Source organism: Aptenodytes forsteri, unplaced genomic scaffold (assembly GCF_000699145.1).
Source record: "Aptenodytes forsteri isolate BGI_AS27 unplaced genomic scaffold, ASM69914v1 Scaffold213, whole genome shotgun sequence".
In the NCBI taxonomy this organism is placed as follows: domain Eukaryota; kingdom Metazoa; phylum Chordata; class Aves; order Sphenisciformes; family Spheniscidae; genus Aptenodytes; species Aptenodytes forsteri.
In genome coordinates, this window is record NW_008795522.1 from 402,814 (window position 1) to 421,034 (window position 18,221).

At 48.1% G+C, this 18,221-nt stretch overlaps 1 protein-coding gene across 1 annotated transcript; it reads left to right on the plus strand.

The window, feature by feature from the left end:
• Window positions 1–121: 121 nt before the first annotated feature.
• Window positions 122–13,126, plus strand: TMEM183A (transmembrane protein 183A). The gene is made up of 8 exons (XM_019472724.1): window positions 122–191; window positions 406–588; window positions 3,640–3,795; window positions 6,078–6,237; window positions 7,383–7,563; window positions 10,887–10,967; window positions 11,626–11,781; window positions 12,648–13,126. Exons 1-8 carry the CDS (start codon window positions 122–124, stop codon window positions 12,831–12,833), a joined length of 1,173 nt encoding a protein of 390 aa, XP_019328269.1. The 3' UTR covers window positions 12,834–13,126.
• The last annotated feature ends 5,095 nt before the right edge of the window (window positions 13,127–18,221 follow it).

The window sequence follows — 18,221 nt, forward strand, 5'->3', positions numbered from 1 at the left end:
GGTTGAGGGGCCTGGGCTTGGCCGGGGGGAGGGGAGTTGGGGACGGTCCAGTCTCACCCGGGAGGTGAGCCGGGCCCACTCGGGCTTGTGGAGGGAGAGAGCTGTGGGGGGATCTGGCCTGATGCGGGAGTGTGGGAATGAGCCGGCTCGGTCTGTGAAGAAGGAGCCTGGGCCTAGAGGATCAGCCAGGCGTGAGTTAGGCTGTGTGTGAGGGGGCACATGGAGCTTGGCGTCGGTTGAGGTGGAGGGAGAGGGAGAACTGGGCAGGGAGGGTTGTCCCCTGGGCCTGGTAGCCTGATGGCCTTGGAGTAGAGGCCTGCTGGGGGCTCCTGGCCTGCACCTCTCTGCTGGGGCTCCTTTTCCTGTTTGTGCGCCTCCTGCTCAAGCCTCTGCTCCTATGGGGAGCGTCCCCTCGAGGGATCGCAGCTCTTAGACTTTTTATCCCCTCCCCTATAATCCATAATCCTGCTGACGCCCTGTCTTCCGACTCTCCTGCAGTGACGGTGGCAGATTATGCTAACTCAGACCCAGCTGTTGTGAAATCTGGACGTGTGAAAAAAGCTGTGGCCAATGCAGTTCAGCAGGAAGGTGAGTGTACGCTGGGGAGCCTGCCCTCCTCAGGCTGCCTCTCCATTTTGCTGGCCTCTGCGTGATGTGGGAAACTCCCTCGTCGTGGCCTGGGAAAATCTGCCTCACTTGGTGTCTGAAAATGGGTCTGTGTTCCTCTGTAGAATCAGGTTTTTAGGATCTTAGGAGGTTTTGCAGAAAGCCTGTTGGAAGTCCAGTAAGAATTGCTGAGTCTTTGTTAGTGCCTCAAATGGAAGGCCTTTTTCCATTAACTATTGGGTGTTATCTCCTGCTTGAAGCAGAAAATAACACAATAGGAGTCTTTGTTACTTTATTACCTCATACAAAACTGTAGACAACTTTATTAGCAGGTAAAATTATTTGCAGTGGGAATAAGGTTATGATAGTTCTGGCAAACATGTTCCCCCCCCCATGCTGCAAGCTGCAAGGAGGTCTTTTGAGGGTATTGCTGTTTCCTTAGTGAACTGTATAAACAAGCAGTTTCCTGGAAAGGTATTGCAATATTTTGTTACCTGCTTCCTCCTTGGTTTTTAGCTGCTGGGAGCATTCTGAACTAACACCCTGTTTGCTTGAGAAATGTTAATGTTTAGGCCTCGACACTTAAATGTAGCTGGTCACACATGCTGGAGGTGAATGTTACTACATTGACAGCGACAACTGAACCCTTCATATGGGAAAATTCTTGTTATGTTGCTGAAATCTTACACATTTGAAGAGAATATGCTCTGCATGAGTGCCTGTCATAGGGAAACTGTCGGGGTCAGTGATGCTGGTGAATATCCTTTTTAGCTGCTACCCTCTCAAGCCTTTAAGATCAGGGCACCTCCCTCTTTTGTTGCCTCTGTTGTAATAGGCTGGGGGCTTCCTTCTTCCCATTCCCTCTCCTGTTCACCCTTCTGTATTCTCTCTCTCTGAGGCAGTGCCTCAAAGTACTGCACTTCAGCATCATACCTGGCAAACTCTGCTGTCTTTTCTTTCTCCCTGCCCCACGTCAAGTCCTTGCATCCAGCATCACCTGCTTTGTCTAGCTTAACCCCTCTCCTAAAAATCCTGCTCTGTTTCTGGCTCACCTCCTTGCTATCTGGATGACTCCAGGTCACAGCAGTTCCCTGCCCACCCCTTTCTCAGGTCTTTGCAGAGTCACTGGGGCTTTCCCCTCCTCATGCGGGGATCCTCGGAATCTCTCCTCCCCAGCCCCACGGCTGTGCTACAGCCTTATCTGGTGCAGTCATGAGGCGTGCTGCAGCCTTATCTGGTGCAGCGTGCCACGGCATGGGGACAGCAGGCAGCCGGGAGGAGACAGCAGCCTCTGCCCAGGGAGCTTTAGCCTCGCTCACCTGCTGTCTCTTGGCTCCAAGTAAACATCGCACTGTGTGTGACTGCCAGCAAGCGGGGAGCTTCACGGGGAGGGGAGCAAAGGCCAGGTGGAATTTTCCTGAGCTTTTTTCCTCCCCATCCTAACTCCCAGGGATGAGGTGGGGATTCCTGCTGTGCGATGAAGAGAGGGTGCCTCTGCAAGATTACAATGCAGTGTGATTCGGTCGACTCAGATGTTGATCTTTCCTTTGCAGAATGTGAGAGTTTCTTTTTCTAAACCCCTCTCTGAGTCTCTGTCAGTTGTTGTCCTCTCTTGCTTGGCTGTATTTGATTACTGCCATTTGTGTTGCAATCTATTTCTCTTTCTTTTTGCCTATAAAAAGTCACGTAGAGAGGGCAGTACGATTTGACAGTCAGGGATACCACTGTCATGAATGCATACAGTTTACAGAGTAAACCGTGCAAAGTGAGGTAGAACTAGTTTAGCAAAGCACTGAAAGTATCTCTAGTCAGTGGGTACAGTCAAGCTCTATCTTAAGACAGTCTTTCCATCTGCTGTCTTACAGTTTCAAAACGCTGTTCTGTGGTTAGAAATGAGAACACCTCTTGCCTGAATTTATTTATGGTCAGTTCCTGATTTTTTTTTCTTTTTTTTTTTTTTTTTACTGCTACTCTGTCCCTTTCATTCAAATAGCACGTCTTGCTCTCCAGTGGCTCTGGTGGCTGTAACTGTGATGTATAAAACCTTCCTGGGCTTCAGTTTGTGCTAGGTTAGAAAAGCTCGAGCAGTGCAAGCCTCCTCTGGTGTGGTCAGGTACCTCTTGGTAGAAGTCCTTTTCTTCATCCAGTGCATTAGGTTGAAATTCAACTTTCTTGAATGAATTTTATAGACTATTTGCAAAGAGTTTGTAATGCTGTTACAATGCTGGTCTCTCTATGACAGTGCCTTATGCAGCGGTAACGTAAGACCACACCTTTCTTTTTCAAGACTGTCATTACTGCCTCACACGTGGATTTTTCTGTCCTAATGAGCCCTCAGTTTACAGATCAAGTTTTAAAAATAATATTTCCTAACAGGAATGTGTCTAAACATCTCCCCAGAGGCAGCAAAAAAAAAAAAACCCAAACCACAACAAACCAAAAAAACCCAACTGACTCAACTTGCTGTTTTCTGCATTAGGCCAGAGTCTTTCCCTTCACTAAATTCTAGGATAAGTGGAGCTCCTGTATGCTTGGCACTGAGCGATATCACTGATGGATTGTGTGTCATCGGCCACAGGATCTCTTTATCCTGCTGAGAAGGGAGTGTATCTTCTCTGTGTTCATAGAACAATTGCAGAGTAGGTGCTGGCTCTGTACAGGCTGAACGGTGGTCATGCAAGGAAGCTCTGGTATGCAGGGGAGCCAGTTAGCACTGTAGAAAAAGAGCCTTTTGTTTTATTCGGAATTGTAAACAGCTTCAGCTAAACCGATGGGATCATCCTCATTGTTCATTCTTTAAAACAAGAAGCTGATGAATTATGTTTCCAATTCACTCACCCATGCTAATCTTTCTCTGACAAGGTAATCCTTGGACCCAGGATTTACTTGCTTGTGTGACTCACCAGAAAGCTTTAATGCAGTTAGCGTTCTTAGCAGTGGCTGTGGCAGTGGTTCCACTGAAGTACCTCCTGAACTCGGGTCGCCTTTTTCTCTCTGCTGGTATACTTACTGTGTCATTGCTTTTCATTCTAGTAAAATCCCTCTGTGGTTTGGAAGCTTCTTGTGTTCCTGCTGAGGAAGTTCTCTCCGTGTCAGGAGAGTCTTGTGACAGCAGTGATGAAATGGATACAAAGGAAAGCATCAATGGGCGAACTGCCTCTAGAAAAAAGAAGAGCAAAAGGCACAAAGGTATGGCGGCCAGCCTCTCCTGGGGGGCTCTGTGTGGGCTGCTTTTGCATCTTCTGCGTGTGTGATGTTAATGCTTGCTATTTACAGGCTAGTCATGGGGCTCTTTGGGACATTCTGTAACTTGTATGTGCACAAAGAAATGCCAAGGGTTAAATCTCTTTTAAATCCGCTGGGACTTGGTCAGAGGTGTTGTCTTTTCACAAAGGCAGCACCTTGGGCCTGAAATCAAAGCCTGAGAGCTCCTTGCTTTCAGTAAACTTCTCTCAACCTTGGAAAACGAATGCTGCTCTTCAAAAGAGTTGTGAAACTTTGCCACTGGACATGTTACTTCATTGAACATGTTCGTGAAAGCAGGGTTTGCTTTGGGGAAAAAACAATGCTGCTGTCCATGATGCATTTGTTGGCAAAATACAAGCTCTGTCTTCAGGATGTTTCCAAGGCTGTGGTTTGTTTCAAATGAGTTTAGAGGGCTTTTTTTCCAGCAAGCAAGTGCATTTGGCCCTAGTGGCATCGTAGTAAGTTAATGCCAGGGAGATGTATCCTTCAGCATTTACACTTTGTGCAACTCTATAGAAAGTAATTTGCAGCACAGTGTAAGCAACAAACTGTTCTGCTGCACTGTGGAATCCTGCAGGAGTTTCTAATAGCAGATTGCTTTCAGGTTGAGAAACAAATTTTAACTTGGTTTCTTGAACTTAAGAAAAACTTAGCTTTATTAATACTGATACTAATTTGTGGAACACATGAACCTCCACTATGGACTGTAGATGCACAGTGCTCCTCTGGGATAGGAGTTTAATCTCTTTTATTAAGATGTCCTTGGAAATTCTGGGAAAATAAGAATATCTGAGTGGCTAGAGTTAGGGAGTTACGAGTCTGGAAAGACAGTATTCTGTTCTACCACAGCCTTGTCTTGCTTCTGCTAAGTGTTTAGGGAATTAAAAATGGTAATAGACCAATGACGCTTCTGGCTGCAGTCTGCAGTTCAGCAGTTGGGTAGTTTGATGGCTTCTTGAGTCAGAGCTGAAACAGCAGAGTGGATGTTAGAGCCTTTTGTGGTTGTGCCTGCCATAAATCTGTAGTGGTGTAGGGAAGTGATCACATCCAGAGCTTTTCTTGGCAATGAACATAGCTATTATCACATGAGGATAAAATACTGCCCTTTGTTACTAACCTGCTGTCTCAGGATTAGATCTGGCACCCTCAAGTTCGTAAGCACCTCCTTTATGCCACGTGTTCACAAACCTCATAGCAGTTTTTTCTGTTAGCACTGTGTACAAGTTGTATGTTTTCTTTCTCTTAATGTTCGGTATTGTTTAGCTATTTATGTTCTTTAAAAGTATTTTTTTTTCTCCTAAAGTTGGAGCAATGTCTGTGGAAAAACGTGTGGTGTTAACTTAAGAACACTGCAGGAATGAAAGGAGTTTCTGAACCTTCAGTTCTGGTTGAGCAGTTCTGACACCTCTGAGAGGAAAAACAGGCCACTCTGTTAATCTGAATTGCATTAAAAGTTTCCCATCCAAGAAGCTTTAATGAAATTACAGATTTAAGAAAAGCAGCTGATTAGCCAGTTGCAGAAGAGAATTGCTTGCTCTCCCTAGCCAGAGCTCCTACAAAAATATTGTGACCATTTGAACAAAGAATTGACAAGCTTGGCAACGTCTTAATGTTCAGGGACTTCTAGTGTAAAGCATTTTTTGATGACCTGTTAAATGAGCAGTTTTGATAAAAATGCATGAGCTTGGCCCTCCTTTACGTAAAGTTGCCTCTGTATTTGCCATCCAATTTTTATTTCTCCACTTAAGTGTTATTTTTCAGCTGTGAAAGGGTCAAGCATTGAAACAGGGTCCAGAAAGGCTGTGGGGTTTCCATCCTTGGATACAGTCAGAACTTGATTGGACAAGATCCTGAACAAAATGATCTAATTCAGCCTGTTTTTTGCTGGGCTGTTTGGACTAGAGCCCTCCAGAGAACCCTTTCACCCTGAATTATTCTTTGAATCTGCCACTTTGCATACTTGTGCAAACAGTGCAGCAGGGATAAATGGTGGCATATATCCAGCAAAGGGAAGGTGTAATGGTTGCGCTGATGGGCAAGTGCATGCTGATGAAAACCAGTAGCAGTGATAATGAAGTTGTACTAACTTGGGCTTGTTTGGCTGACTGTGTGTATATACATATTTCAGCTGCTTACTCTGTGCTACAAGTAGTAAAGCACACGCCTCTAGATGTGACTTGATAAAGAGGTTATTTACTACACTAACATACCTTCATTGCATTTAGAAAATCCTGATGGGGGTGGCGGAGAAGAATACCCCATTGATATCTGGCTGTTGTTGGCTTCCTACATTCGCCCTGAAGACATTGTCCGGTTTTCTTTGATTTGCAAGAAAGCCTGGACTGTTACTTGCACTGCCGCCTTTTGGACCAGGCTCTACAGAAGGTGAGACTCTAGAGAATTTTTAAACTGTTTGTAGGAGGTGGTCACTTCAGCAGTGACCAGCTCTCTGCAGAGCTGTAAATAAAGGAATAATTCCCTATAGGCTAGGGTCCTATCATGTTTGCATATTGACATGGTGATGTGGGCCTCATTTGGCAAGGGATTGTGGTATATTGCATCTGCTTTGGATCTGGAAATGGATCTGTGTGGCATATTCCTGTATGCTCCATATAAAATCTCAAAGCATCGTGTGCTTTTCTGCTTGCCATGGCCTACACGCTCCTGTTTGTAACAGTGTGCTTTGTATGTAAAGCACTCAAAGTGCTTACGGTAAGGTCAGCTTCATTACCTTACTGAAAGACAGGTGAACATCACTGATAGAAAACTTGCCCTGCCTCAAGCTTTGATCATGGCCACCTTCCTGTCATTAGGGTGGCCTGAGAGAAACTAAGGCATTTTGGAGCTGTCTCGGTGGCAGAAGTAAGTTATAAATAAAGTAAGAGAAGAAGAGCAAAGAGGTGGTCAAAACTTGAAACAAATCCTTCTGTCCTGGTGCATGTCACTTGTTCTGTTCTGAAGGTAAATCCATTTTCTTTACATCTCTATATCTGTTGCCCAGGAGGCGCAAGCAGCAGGAGTACAGAGCAAATAGCAGCCATGGTCATCCTCGCCCCTGTTTTTTAGTGTGAAGTTCCCTAGCAAAGGCTCCTTTGGCATCTGATCAAAGAATGACCCTCAAGCGCAGGCATTCAGACTGCTCAGGCAGTTGTCTGCAAGCATGCAGTCAAGCTCAGCTAAAGTGAGTCCTTGAGAACCTGCAGGAATCTGCAGACCTTTGTGCATCCTGCAGCTAAAACACCATCTGGTCTCTCTGGGCAAACTGTCTGCAAGGAATTTTTGGGGAATTGTGGCATGATATGCTTACGTGTATGCTGGAAACCTGTCTGATGCAGGTAAAGTCTTTGAGGCTGTCATGCGATTTCATGTAGAGCAGTACAACACCCTTGAAGCACTCAGAGTTGACAAGAGGTCCTCTGATCAATCAGATGTTCAGTTTTCTCTCAACATTGATCTCTTCATAGCTCTCTTCTGCGCGTCTCTGCATTCTGACCTTTCAGCATGTGTTGGGTTTGTCGTTGGCTTTTCAGGCACTACAGTCTGGATGCGTACCTGCCTCTCCGCTTGCGGCCAGAGTCCATGGAGAAGCTGCACTGTCTCCGTGCGTGTGTCATCCGGTCGCTGTACCACATGTACGAGCCTTTCGCGTCTCGAGTCTCCAGGAATCCAGCTATTCCAGACAGTACTCCCAGCACTTTAAAAAATTCCAGAGTAAGTGGAATCACTAAGGAAGTTGGATATGTCTGAGATGTTGCTCTTTCTGTTTTTTGTTCTCTTTCTACAAGAAAAATAGATGATGTTTAGATGGTCGCCAGTGAAGCTTGGGTGTAGGATGGTTACTAACTCTGAATAGTGATTTTTAAAAGTATGCTGGTTACTTGTATCTGTATAGTTGCTACTGCAGAGGATTCTAGTTACTCTTCTGGGTAACTTCTGCCTAAGTCCTACCACAACATCTTTGTAATCAGCAAAAAGGCACTTGCTTCACTGAATGTCAGAACTGCTAGGGATATTTGCAGCTCTCCCCTCCTCTGTTGCAAATTTGCTGCTGAAAGGAGGTTGCAGTAGGATCAGCTTTTATATCTTCTGCTTTATTCTGACACTGTCTGCCAGGATACATCTTTTCTCCGTAGCAGGTATCTGGAGAGATCAGAAGTGACACTGATAGCCTCTGAAAGAGAGTCATTTCATACTACGTTCCTGTAGGTCATCCATCGTCTTTGGTGTCTGGGCGAGGGAGGGTAGCGAGGTTGTGAGCATGGCAAATGTGCAGAGCAAATGTCTGCTTTGGGACTGGGGCTGCAGTTGTGTTGGGCTGTAAAGGGTTTGTCTCTGGTGTGGGCAGGCAATTCCCTTTGCTATCCCAGCTTGGAGCACTTGCATATCCATTCCTCTTTAATTGCTGTTGACCATTAACTCTGAAATGCCTGTGTCACTTGTTTGGTTTTAACTTGCAACTGGCTGATACTCTGTGAGCAGCTTAAGCAACAGTGTGAATTCTTCACCCTCCAAATCCAAAAACCTGTTGAATGAGGTTTTTGGAGCCAAACTGAAGTGGTTTTGGTTCAAGAGTTGTACTTTCTTTTCCATGCAAAATAGAGCAACCTCATCTATCTGTATGTGACATCCCTCCTTTGTTCCTTCCTCTCCCTGGGTGGATACTGGAAAAAAATGTCATACCACTTAGGAAGCATCCAGCAGTAACACAAGCAGGTGGTGCTGCAGAGCAGGAGGAGAGCACACAGTTCCGTGTTTAGTCTTATCTCTGCATCCAGAGCTCTTCATTCTCTTCCTGAATCCCCAGTTTGGGTATCATCTTTCTTAAAAAATGAAAAGCAAAACATTTCTAGGAAATTCCAACTTAACTGTAGTCCTCTGAGTCTAACTTCCTACCGCTGCTCGGATCTGGTAGCGTGGCTGTAAGAGCTAGAAACCCTGGGATGATGCTGGCAGGGTCGGCATTTTGGAAGCATTCACGTTGACATCATAACGGCTTTGGTGCCCACTGCTAGTGCTGCTACTGTACTAACGGTTTGAGGAAGATTCTTGAAGTGCAGCCTTTTATTATTCAGCTTTTAAAAAAGGAAATTAAATGGTGATGAGGCTTTGTTAGAACAGTAGAGGTTTGACCTAACCCCTTGGAGCATAAAAGAGCCATCCTGAGTCTGGTCTTGCTGTACTACTGCATTGCAAGACTCCGAGCTCCACCTGTGTTACTGTGCACAGAAATGCCTCGGCACAGTGGGTACGGAGGAGGATCTGACATTGCCTCCCCACGTTCTTGCTGTCATGGGCTTTGGTTATACCTTTACGGGTCGTTGAAACTAATGGCAAATGCCTACATAAACTGCATGTGGCAAGAGGAGACCCCAGACCCGGGTGTTATCAAATCTAGCTTTTCCTCTTTAATTTCCTTTTTTCTTTCCCTAGCCTAGCTTGTGTGGGACACTGGAGCCGTTATGGTGTCAGCAGAAGTGTTTGCCCTTTAAAGACACCCCCATTATTTTTGGTGGAGCGGCAGGCCATACGGCGCGTCTGAAGGGCAGGACGGCTGACCCGTGGACGACATCCTCTGCCCCTTAGGAGGTACTGACCATTTTGTGCTTCACTACTTGCCATGACCAAACAAGTTGCTAGACCAGGCTGTCTCTGCAGGTGAACTACAAATGCCACTGATGGTAGAGTTAAACTCAGCAGCATCTGCTGCTCACCTGAGTTAAAAAAGATCTGGAGAACGTTTTTATTGGAAAAAACTGAGGGCCACCTCCTCCCAGGTGGAGGTTACTTGACGCATGTTTCTGAGCTTGACTCCACATAGCTTTGTTGTTCACCTCGTGAAGATTGTCGAGGTAAAGGTCCTTTAAGGATTCTTGTTTATGGACATGACTCAGAGTTGAAGTAAAGGGTCTTGTATCACCTGTAGTCTCTAATTACGGAGCCCCCGTGGTGGAGGCTGGCTCTGGCTTTGTTTCATTTGGGGTCACGCTATCCTGGAATGAAATTAAATGTGTGCTTTGCCATGCAACCCAGTCACGCCTTCTCTTGGCGTGGGAGAGACTGTGTATGGGTCATGGGGAGTTGTCTTTACCCATATTATTCTTCCTTTTCCTGCTGACACTGTTAAAAGATAAGACCAGCTGTGGTGGGCTGGCATCTGTGGTGTGGAAACACTTTCAGTGATGGCTGGACTGACTTGCCAGATTCTTTTCTCGGCTGTTGAAGGCTAGTTGCTTCTACTCACTGGTAGGCAGGGAATTTCCCTCCTACTCGTTTTAATACAGGAGTTCTGCTGAGACTCCTGCTCTAGAATGAGTGCTGCATGCTGGGATGGATCCTGTGGACCACACAGTGATAACTGGATTAAATTGGAGGACTCCTGGTGTATGTCTGCATGGGAGGGCAGTGCTGGTTACCTCTGATGCTGTTTGAGGCCCTTTTCTCATTCTCTTTTAAAAAGGGACAGTAGGTTGATCAGACTGTGCTATCCTGGCAGTGTTTTTATACTCTGAAGTATGACAGTCAGTGCCTAGTGATGTCAAGACCTTCTTTTGACACCACAGTGGCTTAGGAACTTTCTCATCTGTCACCTCATAGCTCATGTATTGGTCTTGCATTTCCCTCTGGATTCTCTCCTTCTTGATCCTTACTCTGTTTTCAGTTGTTCCTCGCTTTAGTCTTGTTTGGAGTCCAGTGTAATGGGAGTTCTTGGTGGGTGGGGGAAACGGGTGAAACTGTACTGCTCATCTCTGCCTTATGAAAGGGATAAATCGCGCAACGGGATTTTTCTGTTTAGCACGTCAGTGGCTACGTGTTGTATCATCCAGTTGCGTGATGAGTTGGCCAACTTGAAACTGGGAGACCTAAACTGCTGAGTGTGTTCTTTGAACATAATTAATTTGAATAAATGGCTCCTAATTGCTCCTATGTAATTGTGTTTGTAATTGGAAGCCTTTATGCTCTGCTAAAACTTACTTAAAGTGGTGCCTCTAAGGGTTTCATAATCTTGTGTTTCTTTTTTTTTTTTTCCACCTCAGTGTCTGCTTTTCTGGTGCAAAAAGATTGAAGGGAACAGACAAGAAGCAATGTGGGAATTCAACTTCAAGTTCAAAAAGCAGGTATGAAAGAACCAGAATGGCTGTGACTTTTTTTTGAAGCAGTAATCATTTTTCTGGGTGGTAGAAAGGAAGGTGGAAACTTTTTATGCATTCAGACAATACATGGAAACTCTGACTCCCATGATAAGCTAAAGCACATTCTGAAACTACACTCCGTTTTCAGTCTGTATTACCAAGACATTTAGAATCGTACATTTTTATTTCCTCACTTGGTATCCTTTCTCCACTGTAGGATGTGGATCATTTGTTATCCCAAATAATCTAATCTTTGGGTCATTGCTACCGATTACTACCAAAAACCAGACTGTTTTACTTTAGTGGTCAAAATGTAGACCAAAATCTGAAACTACTTGTTTTACCATTGGAAGGATTTCCCGGAGAAGTGAAGAAAGCCAACACTGCCAATGAAAACCTCCAGTAATGGGTCTCAGGAGAAGCAAGTAGTTTCAGGAAACCTTGGGGAATTCTGCAGCTTTCCCCTCTAAAGAAGTGATCCTGCAAATTGCCTGTCCTGAGTGATGGCTTTTTGTTGTTTATGTAATGCTCTGCCCAGACACGTGGGAATGCGGTGAGGACCTGCTAGTCAGCACCAGTGAGAACCAGCCAGACTCTCATCATAGGTTCCTGCTTGGCTAAATAAGTCTCTCTTTCTTTCAAGTCTCCCAGATTTAAGAGCAAGTGTTGCAAAGGCCTTCAGCCACCGATTCAGTATGAAGAAGTCCATACAAATCCGGATCAGGATTGCTGTCTACTGCAGATCACCACCTTTAACTTCATATTCGTGCCAATAGTCATGGGTATGACGTTTACCTTGGTAAGTGTTTGAGAAATCTGCCAGGCGAACTTTGCATGTGCAGTTTCTGTAAGGAGATGAAGAGGACGCCTCTTTGGTGTTGTGTAAATCACACTGCTGCATCAACAAACCAATTCTGGGAATCTTAAGGCTGAGGAAATGCTGAGGACCTTCTCAGTTTAGCTTCTGCATTTCCATCAGCTCTTCCCTATTTGGTGCAGCAAATACAGATGATGTAGAGAATCTGCAGGGAGCTCTGGTTGTGCAGCATCTGGGGGCGGATTAGTTGTCAGTACTCCAGCAGGATACAAGAGGTAGGGATGCAGGAGAAGAGGAGGTCTTCCCTCAGGAAAATATCTCCGTATCTTACAGCAATAAATTCTGAGAGCAAAAAACCTGTATGAACAAACTCTTTCAATGTGTATACGGTCCCTGATTGCTGGGAGAAAGAGCAGCTTTTGAACCAACTTCCACAAACTCAGCTCCAGACAGCAGCAGAGCAGGTGTGCTCAGGCAAGAGCAGTGGTAAAGCGTGGGGCTGCACATGTGGCTGTACTTGTAGGTCAGGGTTTCAGAAGTGACCTGTGCCCAAGAGAGGTTCAGTCTGGCTTCACTTAAGAGTAGGGCAGCGAGTTCCAGACCTCCTCTAACAGCCACTTGCTTTCAGGTTCACTTCTGGCATTATTCTTTGGGGTTGCGAGCCAGAGAACTGGTTTGAATCCGGTGCTGTAGATTCAGAGTGTAACTCTGCCAGCACCTGAAATACCTTAGACTTGTACAATTTGGAAGAACTTAAAAAAAAAAAATATCTAAAAGCGTACTGTTAAGAATTCTATTTATTCATCACTTTGATTTTCTGAAGCACCTCCTGGTCTCTTTTCTTGCAGTTCACCATCAATGTGAGCACAGACATGAGGCATCATCGCGTGCGCCTGGTGTTCCAGGATGCCCCAGTTCGCAATGGCAAGAAACCTCGCCTTGACCAAGGAGTGCAGGTTGTGCTGGACCCTGTGCATAGTGTGCGGCTCCTGGATTGGTGGCACCCTCAGTACCCCTTCTCTTCAAAAGCTTAGTGCTCTCCTGAGTCTGCAGGAGCTGGCAGGTGACTGAATCTGGCAGGCTGAAGAGAATTTCTAGGAACCAGGAAATCCTATTTTTATTTCTTAAATAAATTCTGCAGTCTCCTTGCAAGTGGTTGAAGCTGCTGAGCTAGTCTGTATGTATATAACTTCTGGTCAGTGATGGGCAGAGCTGAGTGTAAAGCAGAAACTATTTGTAAACACACTTTTATGTAAAATTCACGTTTTATGATTTGAAAGGAGCTCCCTGGAACTGTTCATTTAAAATCCTTTTGGTGCTAATGAAAGTGGTCCTGTTTTCTGTTTGGGAAGAAGCAGGAGGTTTTGCTTTCCAGCTTTAATATCACCAGAAACAATGTACAAAAAAAATCCATGTTTGTTTTGCTGCAGCATGATTGCATTCAAACACAGTGTGATATTTCAGTGTCTGAGAAGCAGTAAGCAAAGCAGCAGTAAGCAAAGCAGCAGTGATCAACAATAATGCCAATTCACAGTCCAACAGATAGGAGTTTAAGGAAAGAAAAAAGCATAAATGATCAAACAAAGGAACTATTTCAAGGATTTGTAATGCAAAAGTCTTTCTTGAATGTAAAGATACTCCAAGTTCTCCCACTGACATTTCCTCTTTGAAAAGAAGATGTAAACCTTTAAAACCAGAAGGTGCATTTCAGAGAAGATAAATGGAGGGAGAGGAGATGGAGGGGATAGACTAAAGTAACTGAAGCAGTGGTGAAGGACTTGACTATTGTGTCTTTTCTAAGAGCAGTGGAGCAGTGTTGGCCTGTTGACACTGGAAAGTCCAGAAGCAATCGGTGGTCTGGGTCTTGACTAAACAAATTAATTTCTGTGGGGAAGAAGCAGCCCCGAAATTTTCTGTGGCTCTGGGTTGATTGAGAAGGGAGAGGGACACAGAGTCTGGGCCTGTCTGTCGTGTCCAGAATGAATTGGGCTGGAGATTTAATTCAGCGGGTGAACGTGTTGCTGCTGACAGACAGGGGTCTCATGGAGGAGTGGTGGCAGGCAGAGGAGGTGCTGGAGTGCAGGTGAGCAACACTGGAAATAATAACCCTGGGCTGAGTTTTGCTGCCTATCCATGATAAGCTCCTCAGTCCTATTTTGCATCAGATCTTGTCTCAAGCAGGAGTAACTGAGCACTTTTCCATGTATAATGCTTAGTGAAGCTCCTGGAAGGAGAGGGAGTTCTGCCACCTCAGTTTGAATTTGACATGCAAATAGCCCGTGATCCCTGTGTAGCTGCCTGCGAGGAGTTTCTTGCATGAGCCTCTGCCACTCTGTAAATTGCCACCAAGGACATCTACCCCAAACTTGGATCTACCTTAGAGGCTCTGTGGCGTTGACTTCAAACAAACATATTTGGGAAAACTCCTGCCTCACAGCTCCCCTTTTCACTGCTGCTGAACTCGTGTTGATACCAACAGGTAAGTTTTGAAACTAGATTAGTTGAAGTGAGATACAGGGCGAGAAAAATGTGCTGTAACCGTGCTAATGAAGCTGGTTCCCTTGATAGTGGAGCCTGGTCTGAGTTGTGGTTGCCTTTGTGGTGCAGGAGAGGAAGGGCAGCAAGTCAGTGCTGGAGCTGTGTGTAAAGGCTGCAGCTGCAGCACTGTCCCGGTGTTGTGCAACACGAGGCAGTGCCTGTGCAGAAAGAAGCTGCTCCAGAGCAACGGGTGAATAACAATCTTCTTTTTGCGATGGGATTAAATTCTGCTGAACTCGGCGACCAGTCCTCAGTGGTCATGTGGTGGAGTTTCTCCACTGGAGTTCAGTAGGTGAAACATCATCAGCTTGCACAGTTATCTGTTGTCTTGGGCGGGAACTCTTTCTCAGCTGGTGTACGCTCTCCTAGGGGGGTGTCTATTCGATCAGAGCCTGTTTTCTGCAGAATCCGAGGCACTTTGAAGAGCATGCTTCAAGGCGTTTTCCACTACGTACCCTGAAAACCCTGTTTTACACGATGATGCCAGCGCTGTGTGCCTGGTGATTGCTGCTTGTGCTGTGCACAAGATATGGACATGGACGGTGGGGGCAGAGATGTTCGGTTCCCGGCTCAGGGCTGGGTGGCAGGAGGACGGAGCAGGCTGGTGTGTGTCTAAAGCTCTGCCCTCGCCTGCGGAGAGCTGACCTGGCTGAGTGGGGACTGGGAACAGCGGCCTGTGCCTTGCTCTTGCTTCTGTGAAGAAACACAGAACAAATCTTTGGGCTGCGTGTTTCTGACCTCTGCGAAAGCAGGAAGATGTTCTCATCGGGCGTATGGCATGTCCAGGATATGCTTAATGTTCTGGGGCAGAGGTACTCCAGCAGCACCCGGTCCAGACGGCGAATAGCTTTCAGCCTTGTAACCCTCCCTAGGCAGCTGGTCCTAGGGTGGTGCGGCCGGAGCGGAAGCGGGTGGATGGGATGTTTCCTGCTACCAGCAGACTTGCAGTGTGAAATAAGGATATTTAAATAGGGACAGATGCCCCTAACCCAAAGAGGTTCCTCTTCCATGCCAGCCTTTTTCAAGGCTGAAATGTGTAAAATGTTGAAGAATGATTTTCAATCTTTTCCTTTGGAAGCAGCAAACCTTACTCTAGGGATGGAGCCGTGCTGAACAGCAGAGCTGGCAGGGATCAGGGACCTGTTGCGATCTGCGTGGGGAGGCCAGCGAGGCGGCAGGGATGCTGCAGAGGTTGGGCTCTGCTTGCCCATGTGTAGAGCTGCAGGGCGCCGTGTTTTCCCCTTCCTCCCTTACCCGGAGCACGGGAACCTCGCGTGAGGTTTGCTCAGTGATGTGAGTGACTCCTGGCCAGACCTCAGCTCCAAGCAGGGGGGGTTTCCACGCCCTGTCCCCCAAGCCCAGCCTCTCTTGAAGGCTGCTTGCGAAAAAAATCCTTTTCTGTGTTCTCCAGGGGTGGGAATGCAGTGAGGCTGTGATACAACTGGTCTCCATGGTCCCTGCCAGGGCTCCGGGCAGGAGAGGCTGCGGTTTGGTGCAAGATAATCACTCTTTCGTGTAGGACATGACTCAAAAGGGTCCCCGGTGGTGTGGAAACGGAGTCCCAGATCGGCTTCGTGATGGCTGGAGCCCCGATGCTCTCTCTGCTGTGTGGGGCCCTGTTTTACCTCCGCTTTGTCCTGCTTGGGCTCCTGAATAATGGAAGGGCTGTAAGCGGATCCGGCCCGGCTCTCTGTCTCTGGTTTCCCCGGGGGAAACACGGAGGCCGTGGCCTCACCCTGCCCCTCTCCTTGCTGAGAATCGGGTGTCGGATGGGAGCTGAGCTGGGGCAGGGCGAGGGCAGGGTGCTGCGGGGAGGGTGGCCGGTATCTGTGGTGGGTCCCTTTGTGCCTGTCCCACCCCAGTGCTCGGCTCCAGCCCCAGCTGGGGGGACTGGTCCTCCCTGGCCGCCCGGGCTGGGTCTCTGCCTGTGCAGTCATGTGCCCATCTCAAAACAGCCTTTGCATCTGGGGCTTTTCTCTCTTCTCCAATTTATTCCAAGAACAAGCAAAAATAGAGTATTTCAGTTGGAAGGGACAAAAACGTGCCTTTAGCTGCATTTAAGCCACCTCTCTATTCCCCAGGCAAAATACTAATAATAATTATTATTATTACTTACTAATCAGCAAGCAGAAAGCGTGAGCACCAGGTTTCGGGCCAGAGGGAGGTTTGCAAGCAGCTCTGGGTGCTGGGGCCCCGGTTGTGCCTGGGCACTGAGGCTGTGCTGTGGCCCTCGCAGCGGGGGGTGGGTGGAGGGGCCCTTTTCCAGCACCCCAACCAGCATTTTGGATTTGCCCCGTAGCACAAGGGGGTGACGGGATGGGCTGGCTCAGGCTGGGCTTGCGGGACTTGCTTGGAGGGGAAGAGGACCCAGGACCACATTGCGGTGGGCACTGGGGGCTGTGTTCTGGCTGTGCGTTCCTTTCTCGCTCCGGGCAAGGCTCATGGATGTGCCTGGAGAGGGTCAAATCCTGCCCTAGCTCTGCACCCTGAGAGGGCCTGTGGGGACCAAAGGGGGATTCTGGTGGCTCTGCTGCACCCCGTAGCAGTGCTGTGTGTTCCCCGAAAGGCACGTTTCTATGGCGGGGCTGCCTGTTGCACCCACGAGTGCTGGGGACCCCAGGGCTGCGCTGTGTGCCATGGCCCCTCACCCTCCCTTTCCTTCCTGCCAGGGCAGGAAGGACCAAGTCCTGGTTCCTTCCTGTGCAGGGATGGGACTCATGGGGCATCTGCAGTGAGAAAAGCCCTCCCCATCCTGTAGCTGCTGCTGGTTGTTCTGACATCCCACGTGAGCTGCCAAGCCCCACATCCCTTCCTTACCAAATCTGTGCTGGGTTGCACCGTACTGGCTCCCTTGGCCCTCCCGGTGTCTTCCAAGCCCCTTCCTGGGTGCAAATACCGGACTGCCCCTGCTCCGATGCAGGCAAGGCACCCCCGCTGAGCTCCCTGGAATCCCGCAGGGACGGAGCCACTGGCATCCCCGATGGAAGTTTAAGGATCTAAAAATCAAACAGCGTGGGAAAAGCGAAAGCCAGCAGATCCAGGAGCCTGCGGACAACTCTTCGTCTCCTTCCTGGCACCATTGCCTGCTTCCTGCCCTACTTTATGTCTCCATGGCCACCTTTGTCCTCGCAGATGTGACCAAGGCCGGCAGTTCCACCTGAACCCACAGCGAGCAGCTGGGTCTGGAAGGTGTCGCGGGGGATTTGTAGAAGACAGAGCCTGGGAAGAGACATCGGGGGCCTTTCCGAAGGTAGGAGAAGTCCAGGCCAGCGAGGAGAGTTGCTGTGTCGGGAGGAGGTGTGGAGGAGTGCCTGGCTCTGAGCTGGGTGCAGGTGATGCCATTGGGCGACTCGTGGTGGGTGCTCCGGGCTGCCGGGGCCGTGTTCCTGCTGGGGGTCTGGAGGAGGGAATCAATGGGGGAGAAATGAGGCTTGGAGGGTGGAGGAGCTGGGGACAAACTGGACCACAGGAAGGGCCCCACGCAGCCCACGTTGGCTTGTGGGGATGGAAGGGGCTTCGTCCCCAGCCAGGACTATGATGCCCAACACTCCAGCGAGGAGCTGGGGTGTGCGGGGAAACCGTGGTGCCCCCATGGCATGCATCCTGGGTGGGATCCTGGCAGCCAGCTCTGCCCTGGCCTGGGGTGCCGGGGGGTTCAGTTCTGGCTCGACAGCCCCAGAGGTTTCTGCCGTCTCAGAACAAGGGCTGGAAAATAAATGGGGGCGAAAAGACGTGACAGCTCCATGTCCCCAGGCTCCTGGCTCAGTGCATGGTGCATTTTCACCCTGGTGCCACCAAAGTGGCAGGTTTGCACGGGAGTTTGGGGTGCTGGGGCCTGGTGAGAGCCCTCGGTGGGGGGGGGGGAGATGACCTGTCCTGGGTCG

Coding starts and splice junctions, on each gene's coding strand:
- TMEM183A (XM_019472724.1), top strand. CDS start 122: ATGCGGGAGTGTGGGAATGAGCCGGCTCGGTCTGTGAAGAAGGAGCCT. Junction 589..3,639: donor CAATGCAGTTCAGCAGGAAG/GTGAGTGTACGC, acceptor TTTTCATTCTAG/TAAAATCCCTCTGTGGTTTG. Junction 3,796..6,077: donor GAAGAGCAAAAGGCACAAAG/GTATGGCGGCCA, acceptor CATTGCATTTAG/AAAATCCTGATGGGGGTGGC.